The 12,714-nt window shown below is 39.2% G+C and overlaps 1 protein-coding gene across 2 annotated transcripts in view; it reads right to left on the bottom strand.

Annotated features, from left to right (window-relative positions):
- Nucleotides 1-12,714, bottom strand: part of NAIP (NLR family apoptosis inhibitory protein) — a 42,269-nt gene extending 29,555 nt beyond the window's left edge. Inside the window, exons 1-6 of one of the 2 annotated variants that reach the window (XM_033110617.1) lie at nucleotides 12,560-12,714; nucleotides 9,761-9,834; nucleotides 7,273-7,840; nucleotides 6,096-6,195; nucleotides 1,363-1,444; nucleotides 400-451 (exon numbers count right to left, since the gene is read on the bottom strand). In XM_033110617.1, coding sequence (XP_032966508.1) covers nucleotides 400-451; nucleotides 1,363-1,444; nucleotides 6,096-6,195; nucleotides 7,273-7,837 — 799 coding nt within the window. In that variant the 5' untranslated portion in view covers nucleotides 7,838-7,840; nucleotides 9,761-9,834; nucleotides 12,560-12,714. The remainder of the gene's footprint in view (nucleotides 1-399; nucleotides 452-1,362; nucleotides 1,445-6,095; nucleotides 6,196-7,272; nucleotides 7,841-9,760; nucleotides 9,835-12,559) is intronic. The other variant, XM_033110616.1, reaches the window with a different exon arrangement.

Genomic DNA, 12,714 nt, shown 5'->3' with positions numbered 1-12,714 from the left:
AGGAATTTACAAGGGTTTTAGGAGCTCTGTGCCAGGAATTGGGGGCAGCGACCAATATATACCGTATATATTTTCTATTATCTCACACTTAGTTTCTTAACAGACATGGATCCATTTAAGAATGCTTTCAAAACCATTTTATCCAGAAATTGTAATTGTTTTAGGAGAAGTGTCAGTCAAGGACCCAGCCCTGCCATATTTCCCTATGCTCATTTATGCTAAAAAACTAAGTCACTCCAGAAGACCAGAAATCTTATGAAAAGAAATTTTTTTTAAATAACTATGGCACCATAAAATGGAGAAGAAAATGGAAGGATTTTTATAAAAAGGATGAGGACAAAAGAAAAGCAAATGAAGAAATAAATAAGCAAAGACTTTGGAATATGTCTGAGTCTTTACCTGGTGCCATAGGTAAATCTCTCTTGATCCAGGAATTCACAAAATGTTCCCCCTGAAGGAAATTAAAATTCAAGTTATCAACTTTGAATTAGAGTATACACCAATCTATGAATAAAAATGGAAAGAACCCTCCCCCAATGGAGAGTTTCATTGGATTGAGTGGCAGGGTTGTTGGAGATCATTCCTTTAATTTTTATTTCTATTAATGTTGGAATTTTTTATATAGCGCAAAAAAAAAAAGAACCCATGAATGTTTATTTATACCTAAGAGAGGAAGCCTTCTGGGGTCACTGCTTCTAGAGATCCAGCTCCAAAGTGGATTTACATGTAGATATCACACAGGTACTTTAGCTAATAAGGAAGTATGAGATATTGGAAAGGAAACTGGATTCAGAAGGGTATTGGGTATTGAGCAGCTAATATTTCTCTGATAATTGCACTGGATTTCTTTCTAAGGAAACACCTCTCCCCCACTTTCAGGCCATGTTCTCTCTTCAGGGTTCTGATCTGAGTCATGTTAGCCAATAAATTCCTTTTTTAAGCTTAAACCAATTTGGGTTGGTTTTTCCACCATCTGCCACTAGGGAATCCTTATTAATAAAGTAAACAGCTAGAAGGCAGCAACTCAGAGGCCCTCACTATGGATGACGGTGCCAAGTTTCCAATATTCAGATGGGGGAGCCAAGGAAAGCTAGGTGAGGAGGCCTCAAAGAGGGGAAGACTGTCAGGAAGGCAGACAGACCAATCGAAAGCCAGCCCTGGAAAAAGGAATTGTAAGGGCTCTAGTTCAGTAAGAGAATGTGATTTTCTTCACTCTGCCAGATGAGAGGTAGGGGAAGGAAAGAAGGAATAAGAAAGAAGTACAGCCCATGACAAAAAAAAGAATGCCCATCCCCTTCTAATTCAGATATTATTAGGTAATCAAAAGGAAACTTGAGGGGAAAAAATGCTGCTGTAAATTACCGTGACGCCAACAAATCCCTTGTAGCTTTGAATATACTCAGTAATTTCTTCTGAGGATTTCTTACTTCGAAGAAATTCACATCTATAATTAATAAACATAATTAAAACTTACCCCAAAACTATGATAGAGATGTCCTACATCTCTATTATTGTGGTGATGGTTACACAATGAATATTTGTTAAAACTTACTGAATTGTATACTTAAAATTAGTGAATTTTATTAAACTTCAAATACAACTGTCAAAAGATGTATCTCAAAACTTATTTACACAATGGAAATACTACTCTGCCATAAGAAAAGATGAAATACTGCCATTTGTGACAAAATGGATAGATCTTGAGATGATCTTGCTAAGCGAAATAAGTCAGAAAAAGTCGAGAACCGTATGATTTCACTGATATGTGGGATATAAAACTGAAAGCAACAAAGGAACAAGACAAACAAAGAAACAAAAACTCATAGACACAGACAACAATTTAGTGGTTACCAGAGGGTAAGGGAGTGGGGGGGGTAGATGAGGGTAAATATATGGTGATAAAAGGAGAACTGACTCTGGGTGGTGAACACACAATGTGATATACAGATGATGTATTACAGAATTGTACACTTGAAGCCTATGTAATTTTACTAACAATGGTCACCACAATTAAAAAAATTTTTTTTATGAGAATCACCATTCTCATATAACTATTCTTTATTTCTATTAGTAACAACATGAATAATTTATAATTAAAGCTTCAGATTATCTTTTCTCTTGAAACAATACATAATACAATCAAAAAGACTGCTTTATAGTAATACATAGGCTGGGGGTTCTTTTTGTTTATTAAACTACGGTGACTAAATCTAGTTCCTGTGGTTATATGAAAGATACTGGCAGTAAGAGGAATTATATAAAACAATATATTTCATCTATCGAACAAAATACACCGTGTTTACCCGAAAATAAGACCTAGCCAGACAATCAGCTCTAATGCGTCTTTTGGAGCAAAAGTTAATATAAGACCCGGTATTATTTTACTATAATATAAAACCTGGTCTTTTATAATATAATATGTAATATAATATATATAATATAAGACCGGGTCTTATATAAGACCAGGTATAATATAATATAATATAATATAATATAATATAATATAATATAATATAATATAATAATATTGGGTCTTATATTAATTTTTGCTCCAAAAAACACATTAGAGTTGATTGTCTGGCTAGGTCTTATTTTCAGGGAAACATAGCATCCACCAAGGATCCTTAAACAATGAAAGTTAATAAATTTTGAATTAAAAAGAGCATACTGAATACCATTTAAAAGCACATTCCTTTCCATAAAAGAGAAGCAATGTTTAAATTAACTTGAAAAAGAAATCCCTCTAATTCAAATTTAAGGTATCTTTCTAGTAGTGCTGTAATAAGTGGACTGGGAATCAAGAGGCCAGAATGTCAGTCCCAGTTATGCCATTAACGGGGATGTGACCAATCTTGCCACTGTTCTTTTGTAATCACATGAGAAAATGAACTCCTTTAAATGATTCATATGTACTCCAGGGCCACCATTCTATGGGTAGCCAGGGTGTGGAGGAGAGACTTTTCCATGGGACCCCTGTCTGTCCTGCAAGTTGCACCTGGGCCAGAACAGAGGTTGGGTTCCACAGACCCCCCTTAGAGACTCTCTGATCGTACCTGATGTTTATACTGACTGACGTAAACCAGCACCTCCCCTGCCTCCTGCAACATGCTGGTTCCTGGAACAGGTTGTTGTCCTGACCTGCTCAAACATATAAAGTAATTTCCATACCCGCTAGCATCACATACTAGTATCTATATAATTCTCTGGCACCTGCCAAGCAGCGTGGGGATCCATTTCATCTTGCAGCTACCCATGACATGCCTCGCATAGAAGTTTTCCTTAATAAACTCTAATTAATTACTAGACTGCAGTGGCAAGCCTTTCTTCAGTCTTACCCTGCCCCTCACTTACGGGGACAGATTTTCAGCCCAGAGGCTTTTCCCTGGTGTGTGGGTACCAACACAGGGCCCCCATTCTGCAGGTGTACAAGTCCTCTGAGAAATTGCCTCAAGTCTGCACATAACCCATTTAGCACACGTTGGATGGGGTGGTGACCTGCCCACACACTTAGTATGGACTGAGGAGGCACTCAACACATGGTACTTTCTTTAAAAATTACAATAAAATCCACGTACATTTATTGAGTACTGCATTTTAAAAAGCGTAAGAATACTCAGACATTTTGTCCACAGTATATAAAATAAGCAACAAAGCCAGTCTACAAAATTGAAGTCCAAACAGCTAAGAGATAGAGTAACCAACAAGAAACTTGGGGATTCTTAGTTCTCATTCTAGCTCTGAAATTTATTGGCTGACCGTGTGCTCACAATGACAAGCAGAAAAGGTGAAACAGTTGGTTATCTTCACATAATACATGGTAGTTTTTACAAGGCATTTGCTCCATATAACTTTATATAACTTATGATGACTCTACAAGCTACATATTATCATCTGCATTTTTATATACGAGACTCAGAGTAACTTGTCTATGGTCTGATAGGAAGTGGCGTTGCATTATCTCCTGAGCTTCTGAACTCTGCCCTGCCTATGTTTGTATCAGCAGGCCTTAGCTCCTTCCCTCTGAGGCTGGTTACTGGACTGGTGGGTGTCTTCTCTCCTGTGCTTCTACCTTTCCTTCAGCCCTATGTCAGAGAAGGCATACCAGGGCCATTCCAGACAGGATGTGCCTCTCTAGTTGGTACTAATCACATGATGCTCTGTGTGAATAGTGTCACTGGGAGTTGCCCAGTGTATAACCCAATGACATTAAATATGGTGGCCCTGAGTATAAGTGAAGAGTGAACTGAGGCCAGAGCTGAGACAGGTGCCCAAGAACCATGAATACTGAGCCAGAGCTGACACTCATCTGGTATCTACCTGTAAGGTACATGTCAACATTGAGTACGATTGCGCTGATTCTAATTGGTCAAGGGGCCAGAGTAACATTCAAAATATTTAACAATCTGGTTTCATGCATCCCTACAATTGTCTTATCTGCTTGTCAGGAAGAGCTTTCCCCTCCTGACTCCCTCTCTCGCCATCTCTCTCTCTCTCTTTCTCCTCTCCTCCTTTGTTCTCTTTCTCCCACCCACCCCTCTCACTATTCCTTTTCAACTATAAAATACGCATTTGTTTCCACAAATTTAAACAGATAGAAGTGAACAAAGTAAAATATGAAAATCCCTTTCCACCTCATCTCACAACAAATCCAAACCCAGATACTATATATCTATTGTTTATTTTTATATCTTTTCATAACTTTTCCTATGTATTTTCAAACAAGTCCATATATAGGTTGAGTGCCTTTACACATTTTTAAGGGCTTACACTACATATATTATTTTGCATTTTTCTTTTTTCATTTACCACATCATAGACATCCTTTTTTGTGAGCATGGCTGTCCATGCACAAGATGACTTATAAACGTAACTGCCCAGCTTTTTGGGGGTTGACCTATGATCCAACCAACTTCTTTGCATGTAGGTGTATGAAAAATATTTGTTAAAGAAATAGAATATGAGCCTGATCGCACTGCTAGATCCAAGTTTTAGGTTAGAGGAAATACAGGAAGTAGAGAAACATGTTAACACCTCAGAAACACATTCAGCCAAACCTAGAGTACAGGGAATTATACAGATTACATGGCTTCTTTAACAAGCAAATGACAAGACAAAGATGGGAAAGGGGGAAATCTATAAATTAAAACCCTTACAAGACCTATCGACTAAATGTAATATATGGACTGTGTTTGAATCCTCATTCAAATTATCCAACAGTAAAGAGAGAGGGAGATGGGAGGAAGTAGACATTTGAACACTAACTCAGATATTGGATAATATGTATTAAGGAATTACTGTTAATCCGTTTTAGGAGAGATAATGATATTGTGGTTATGTTTCTTAAAGATAATCATATATTTTAGATTTATATACTAATATATCAACAAATGACATTATATGATATCTGGGATTGACATTAATATAATCTGGTTATTATTTCTGGGGAAAAGATGGATGAAATGTGATTTGGCCATGTGTTGATAATTGTTTACTTATTATACTGTTCTCTCCACTTTTGTATGAAATTTTCCATAATGAAAGTTTTAAAAATTGTTAAGGGAATGAATCTACTTGGTAAGTACAAAGTCATGTACAACATACTAGTAAACATAGGATTAAAAATAATTAAAATACACTTTGTTTTCTAAGCAGGGAACTAAAGACCATTCCCAATAATGAAAATTTGTGTTTTTAAAATACAATATTTTCATTTGGTATATAATCAGCAGTACATGAAACCATTTGTAATGACATCTTAAACATTGTTTTACTTTCCAACTTCCTCTGTATATAATTTTACATCACCCCTATGCAAATTATTTTTGTTTGTTAATTAAGGCAGATCCTGAAACTTCTACTTAGCAAAACATGTCTTTGCATTTGGGATAATAAAACATTTAAGAAATTATTTTAAAATTATGTAATTCAAAATTTTCATGATGTAATCAGGCCTTTCTTGCTTAAGTGCTTGAATAAGGTCTGGAATGTCCCAACTTTGGATAGGAAAAAAATAAAAACTGAAGGTGCTATTCTAGGTAAGTGACTTTCTTTAGTTTGTTTTGTCTGGAAAAAAAAAAGGGTATTTATCTACTTACTTAGGGAACCATTTGGCATGTTCCTTCCAAGGATCATCTCCTTCTTCCCAATTTCCTAAACAGCCATCACAGGAAAAACACTGTACAGTGTCCCGTTTACCTGTATGTGAAGGAAAACATTTAGATTGCCCCGCAATGCCACCTGCGGGTAGTCCAGAAGGCGTGTGTCTGGGAGCCGACTGCTCTGCGCATGAGTAAAACGTGCTCCTGCCTGTCTTTCCACTCACACTCTCATCTGGATGAATCTCCAGTCACAGCCCTGCTGCCCTAACTGACCATTTTCTAAGCCCTGGACCCCACCCCTCAGCCATGGCCATACTTCACGTACAGACCGCTAAGCTGTTTGACTCAACACGCCTGCAAGGTGTTCCCAGAGTTGCTGTTTTGCTGTTTGAGCTCTCAGAGCAGAAGTAGTGGGGAAGCAGAGAAACCCCAGCACTCATGAAGTAAAGCAGAGTTAGAAAACCTAAGTTGTAGTTTTGCCATGAAATGTCTGTGGAAAGTAAGGCATGTTTCTTAAATTCTTTGAGCCTCAGTGAATTCAACTGTGAACTTGGAGGAAATGGCAAGTTTGTTGGATCAGAATTAGTGCTTAATCCATGTCCAGTTGGTACTTAGTAAATGATAGCTGTTACTGTTATTACAATTCTCATTCACATCTGTTGTATATTTATGGCATGGCTAGGACAATTCAAACAAGTACAATTTTCTGAAATGCAGTCTGCTCTATACATTAGAGTTTGCCCTAAGATTAAAACCAACCAACCAACCAAAAAAACCCTCCAATATTGCAACAACTAAAAGAATCAAAGATCATGTAAGAGCAGCAAAAAGAAGATGTGTGAGAAGGAGACTGGAGGCAGGCTGTCCTCGTGATTTATTTTCAGGACCTTAAGAATGCAGTCAATATTGTCTAGGGTCCAAACTTAAGTGTGTGTGTGTGTGTCTGTGTGTGTGTGTGTGTGTGTGTGTGTCTCATATATCAAATTAACTCACTGCATGAAACATAAAATAAAGCTAGAGTAAAATTACTGAAGTTGAATTTTAATAAAATAGACCTTGTTCCTACTATGACACATTTAACAAGTGAGGAAAGATTCACTAAATATTGCAATTGAAATATGGAACCTAAACTTAAAACTCCAGAGAAATACTTCAGAAAATGATTTCAAATTACCTGTAAAGGCAAAGCCAGCCGCTGAAAGCTCCCTTGGGGATATCCTGTGGACATAAAATGGCCAGTCCTTGAAGGACTCGAGTCTGGCCTTCTCTTCTTGGTACCTTGCTTTGTCTCCTCTTAGCTTCTCTGGATTCTTAACTCTCACATCATACTTGGCAATGTTACCAACATCTTTGCCCAAAAGGAACTCACAATCTGGATGAAACTTCTTGTGGTCTTCTATGGGGAGTCTCCGGAGGCTGGTACAAAACAGAATTAAGCTACAGCAAAAGCACTGAATCCCAGATTTTACGCCAGTGAAATAAAATCCAGCTGCTGCCATCTCCTGTGGTGTCCACGAGCAGTCGGACTTATAGGTCACGAAAGTTTTTAACCGTTTTGCTTCACTGCGCATTTCTGAGTTAAAGCCTTTTTGCATTTGTTCTCGATCTTTCTGCTCCTGTTTTTCTGCTTCCTTTGCATATTGAACTGCATCTATGCCCAGAAGAGCAGACAGTTCCGGGAGCCAAGCATAATCATACTGGGAAATCCTCTCTTCAGCTGCCTCCTCCTGAGTGGCCATTTTCTGAAAAGGGCAAAGAGAAAGTTAATGAACATTTCCACTTGTTGTACTAGCCCTGAGATTTTTTTCAACCCTTTTATTCTTACTGTTTCTTTTCTTCTGAACAATACTGATTTTCTGTTCATCATTCTGCCCAGTTCAGAGCAAATATGCTGGTAGGTGTGTGATAACGTCTCTCACTGCAACCTGCCCTCAGTAAGGTCATGTGGAGTCCAAGTAGTTGGAGGCCCTTGTATCACAGCATCCATCATCACTTAAGTCAAAGGTATAAAATAGGGGATATCTTGGTATCATCATATAACAAGTCCAAAGATGCTTGCTTGCATCCTCAACATTTCAGGAACCTCAGGCGTATTCCGTTTAATACTCACAGGTGGAGTTGGATGGCTCCACTTTACAAGGTGTGTTTTATGTGTCCCCGCCTTTATCCAGTTCAACTGATTTGCAATTTGCCCATCTACCCACATTTCGGCAAAAGTTGCAGCTAATAGGAGATCGTGACCAGGCATGACCTTCGTTTGGCAGGACATAATGACAGGAAAAGAGCTCCTATGTCAGTGTGTTAAATCCATTTCAGCAGTGTTCCCTCAAGAAGCTCTATAAGTGCACAGGGTTACTTAGCTTTTTGACTGAACAGCTCCTTTGTTTCTGTTTTCTTGATGTCCTCTCCCTGTAGAGTCTCTTTAGCGGTTATCTATCAGATGAGGGTCTCATTCTGACCAGAAGAAATATCTGCCCACCTCTCCTGTGGCCTCATGTTCCTTCCATTCACAGAAAGAACTAGCCAAAGCTTGGTGGTCTTGGCAGCCTAGGACTCTTTCTTAGTTACTTTCATTTTTGCCAAAGCAGCAAACACCAGCCAAGGTACATTATTTTTGACTGACTTCCCCGCTACCTGAATTTCTGTTTTAATCCACTTAGTTATTTCCTCTGGCTCTGGACTGACCACCTTTAAATTCTATTGCTGTGTTTTCCCTCCTATCAACAGTTATAGTACTTGAGTGAATTCAAACCAGGAATTCCTCAGCAGCCAGCCTCCATCAGTGGTTCTAAATCTTCTCCCAACAAAGCTTTAGCTATGATTTAAATTATAAAGACAAAAACTGTTTGAATTATCCCATTCACAGTACTATATCTTTAGCAATTACACAGGGTTGGATAATTGAAAAAACTTATAGGACTCTACGTAGTATACTTACATAAGACTTTGATAAAGGATAAAATACAAAAATAAAAATAAGAAACAGGCAACCATCAGAGAGGTCTCAGTTTATAGGACCAGTTCCTGGGAGGCCTTTTTCAGTTGCATAGGCTGTGCTGCATTTTAGGTAATGAACCACCTAGATGTGTGCAAGATACCTTGGTCTTGGGGAAACCACAATCTCTTCCGAGAAGGGGTCTTTTATACCCCTCTGGTCATATGGCCAAAACTAGGATGCATGACAAATCTCAAAAACAGAAATAAGCTGGTACAGGCTGCCCCTGGTCTGTCTCAGACCTTAGCACAGGACTACATTAATCACTAGTTAGCACATTCCATTCAGGTTTGGCCAAGAGACAGCACCATGGCTCCAGCCCTTCTGGAGATAAATAAGCAAAGGATTGCAACAGACCAGTTGGGATCTATTTTGCCAGTTTAGTGGTCAGTTTTGCTAATCCCGAGGCCATTTCTGGGGAGGACAAAGGATTCTGGGGAGGACAGAGGATCTCCGAGGCCCTCTCCAGATTCCTTGGTCTTTGACTACGAGTGGTGAGTGCCAGTGTGACGACTACGTCATGGAGCTGGGATTGAAACCAAGTCTGTGTGACTCTGGTGCCTGTCCTCTTGCCTCCAAAGAGAGAAACCACAATAAGAGAAATAAAAGGGCCATAAGTTTAGGTGTGAAAGAAAAGCACCTTGGCCAGAGGAAGTAATTTACTTACCTAGAGGTTTATCCAGCGTCCCAGTCAAATGGAAGGAGAATGTGTACCCTGAGTACAAATGCTCTGTGTTTGTCCTTTAATAAAAGCAATGGGAAAATATTTGAGGAAGTAAAACTCAAAACAAATTGCAGTTCATTGGGAAATTACCAGTAAATGCTCTAGGATATTAAGTCAAAAGGGCTTAGTCAGGACCCAAAAGGAACAACAAAACCTGCCAAGTTCCACAACAGAAGTATTTTATTCTAAACAGTTAAGATCGGTTAATTGTTACAGAGCTAGTGTCTTATTTCCCTGACGATGACAGTTTCTATCTTTCTGGTATCTTGTAGGAATTTTCTTTTTTATCCTTGGGGTTATAAAATTTCAAAATATTGTGTCTAGATATGGGTCTTTCTACATTCGTTGTACTGGGTGGATACTCAGTGGGCCTTTTCAGTCTGAACATGTGGGTGTCCCCCATCAGCCCTGCAAATTATCTTTGATAATTTCTTTGATAATTTCCTACTATTATTCTTGTTTCACTCTTTCTGGTATTCTCATTATTTAGATGGGGATTTAATTGATTACCTAAATTCTTATCGTTTCTCCCCCCATATATTCTTAGTGCTTTTGCTCTACTTTCTGAGAGACTACCTATCAGTAATTCTTAATTTCAGCAATCACACTTTTAATTTCTCACAGCTTTCTTGTTGTGTTCCTTATTCTCATGACATCTAATTTTGTTTAACCAACGCAATCTCTCTGGATCTCTTTTATGATACTGTCAAATGACAAAACTAAAATAATTTAGTAACGCATTTGATGTCCTTGATTCAAGGGAAAATAACCCATGGATTGGGGGAAGAGCAGTGCCTCACAAGCACTGTTCCCCAGAGATTTGGGGCAAGAGCGAGTTTTATAAACAGGCAACGTGGAAATAGGGTATGATTGGCTAGAAGGGCAGGGATTTCTTTATAAGGCCATAGTCCTGTTATCTACGGGAAGGTAAACTGGCTACTAAAGCTGAGTTTGGGGGCCGGCCTGGTGGCTCAGGCGGTTGGACATCCACGCTCCTAACTCCGAAGGCTGCTGGTTCGATTCCCACATGGGCCAGTGGGCTCTCAACCACAAGGCTGCCGGTTCAACTCCTCGAGTCCCGCAAGGGATGGTGGGCTCCGCCTCCTACAACTAAGATTCAACACGGCACCTTGAGCTGAGCTGCCGCTGAGCTCCCAGATGGCTCAGTTGGTTGGAGTGCGTCCTCTCAACCACAAGGTTGCCGGTTCGACTCCCGCAAGGGATGGTGTGCTGCGCCCCCTGCAACTAGCAATGGCAACTAGACCTGGAGCTGAGCTGCGCCCTCCACAACTAAGACTGAAAGGACAACAACTTGAAGCTGAGCAGCACCCTCCACAACTAAGATTGAAAGGACAACTTGACTTGGGAAAAAAAAAAAAAGTCCTGGAAGTACACACTGCTTCCCAATAAAGTCCTGTTCCCCTTCCCCCCCCCCAAAAAAAAAGCTGAGTTGGAAGATTGTGATTGGTGTATGTTAGGTTTCCATGATAGGTGTTTTCGTCGGCACAGGCTGACTTGGGTTTAGATTTGTGACTTGGGGTGGGCCACTGGAGTGGCCTTCATTTTGTGGGTCCTCATAAATAAATTAACTTTATCAATACTAATGTTTAGTTCCTCTGTCTCCTGAATTATCTGTTTGTTTCCTCCAAGGCTATTGCCATGTACCTTGGTACAGTGGTATCTCGGTTTTTGAACATAATCCGTTCCAGAAGACGGAGTTCTGAAACATTCGAAAACCGACGCACGGTTTTCCCATAGAAAGTAATGCAAAATGGATTAATCCGTTCCAGATCTTTAAAATCAACCCCTAAAACTGCAAATTTAGCATGAATTTTACTATCTAATGACACCATAGATGCGTAAAATTTACGGCATTCGTAAACCAAAATGATCGTCATCAGAGATGTTTGAAAACCAAGGTACCACTGTATTTATTTTTCACATTGCCAGCTTTCCTCAAATGAATCCTGATCCTTGGTTTTCAATATATGTTTAAGAATTAGGCAATTTAAAAGTTGACTGGGCAAAAGTATAGTTAAAATCTAATTGAAAGCCATATGAATGACTTGAACCTAAGCACTTTACTTCATGCAGCCCAGAATGGGGAGCCGAGATTTACCCTGAAGAAGCCCGAGATGTCAGGGGAACTCCTCAGAAAATGATTGCCAGTTACCTGTAAAGACAGAGCTAGCAGATGAAAGCTCACTTGGAATGTTCCTTGAGCATAAAATGCCCAGTTCTCAAAGGATTCTTTGTTTTGGGGTGCTAGTGCCCACACTGGCTCCTCTAAGTCAGCTGAAACAGTTTATTCAATTTTTTTTTTTAAAGAAAAGAATCATCTAATTTTTTGCCTTAGGGTTAACACTTGTCTATCATATAATCTGATGGTGGGAGAATGGGGGGAAGTAGAAGAGGGTAAAAGTGGTCAAATATATGGTGATGGAAGGAGACTTGACTTTGGGTGGTGAACACACAATGCAAATGATGTATTATAGAATTGTACACTTGAAACTTATATAATCTTATTAACCAGTGTCACCCAATAAATTAAAATTTTTAAATCTTCTTTTAAACTAGGTAACAAATGCACATATATAAAATTCAAAAGGTACAAGAGGCTGTACAGTGAAGACTACATCTCTCTACTACCCGAGTCTAGCATCTAGAGGCTGCCTCTTTTATAAGGAACAAGTGCTTTCCAGATGCCACCACTTTGCAGTAACCAGGCCCCTTTGCACTTACTTGCATTATCTGTCTGGCCCCTTTGCCATTTGAGTTTGCATCCAAGCCAATTTTACAGCTCCTCTTCTGCCTTCCCATAGCACTTGGCATAGTATTCACATTTTCACAGACTTCTTTATAGGTCTGCCTTCTAGGCTAGGAGTTTCACAGATCCA

This window comes from Rhinolophus ferrumequinum, chromosome 7 (assembly GCF_004115265.2).
Source record: "Rhinolophus ferrumequinum isolate MPI-CBG mRhiFer1 chromosome 7, mRhiFer1_v1.p, whole genome shotgun sequence".
NCBI lineage: Eukaryota > Metazoa > Chordata > Mammalia > Chiroptera > Rhinolophidae > Rhinolophus > Rhinolophus ferrumequinum.
The sequence above is the reverse complement of the archived record's forward strand: the minus strand, read 5'-3'. Positions and strand labels throughout refer to the sequence as shown.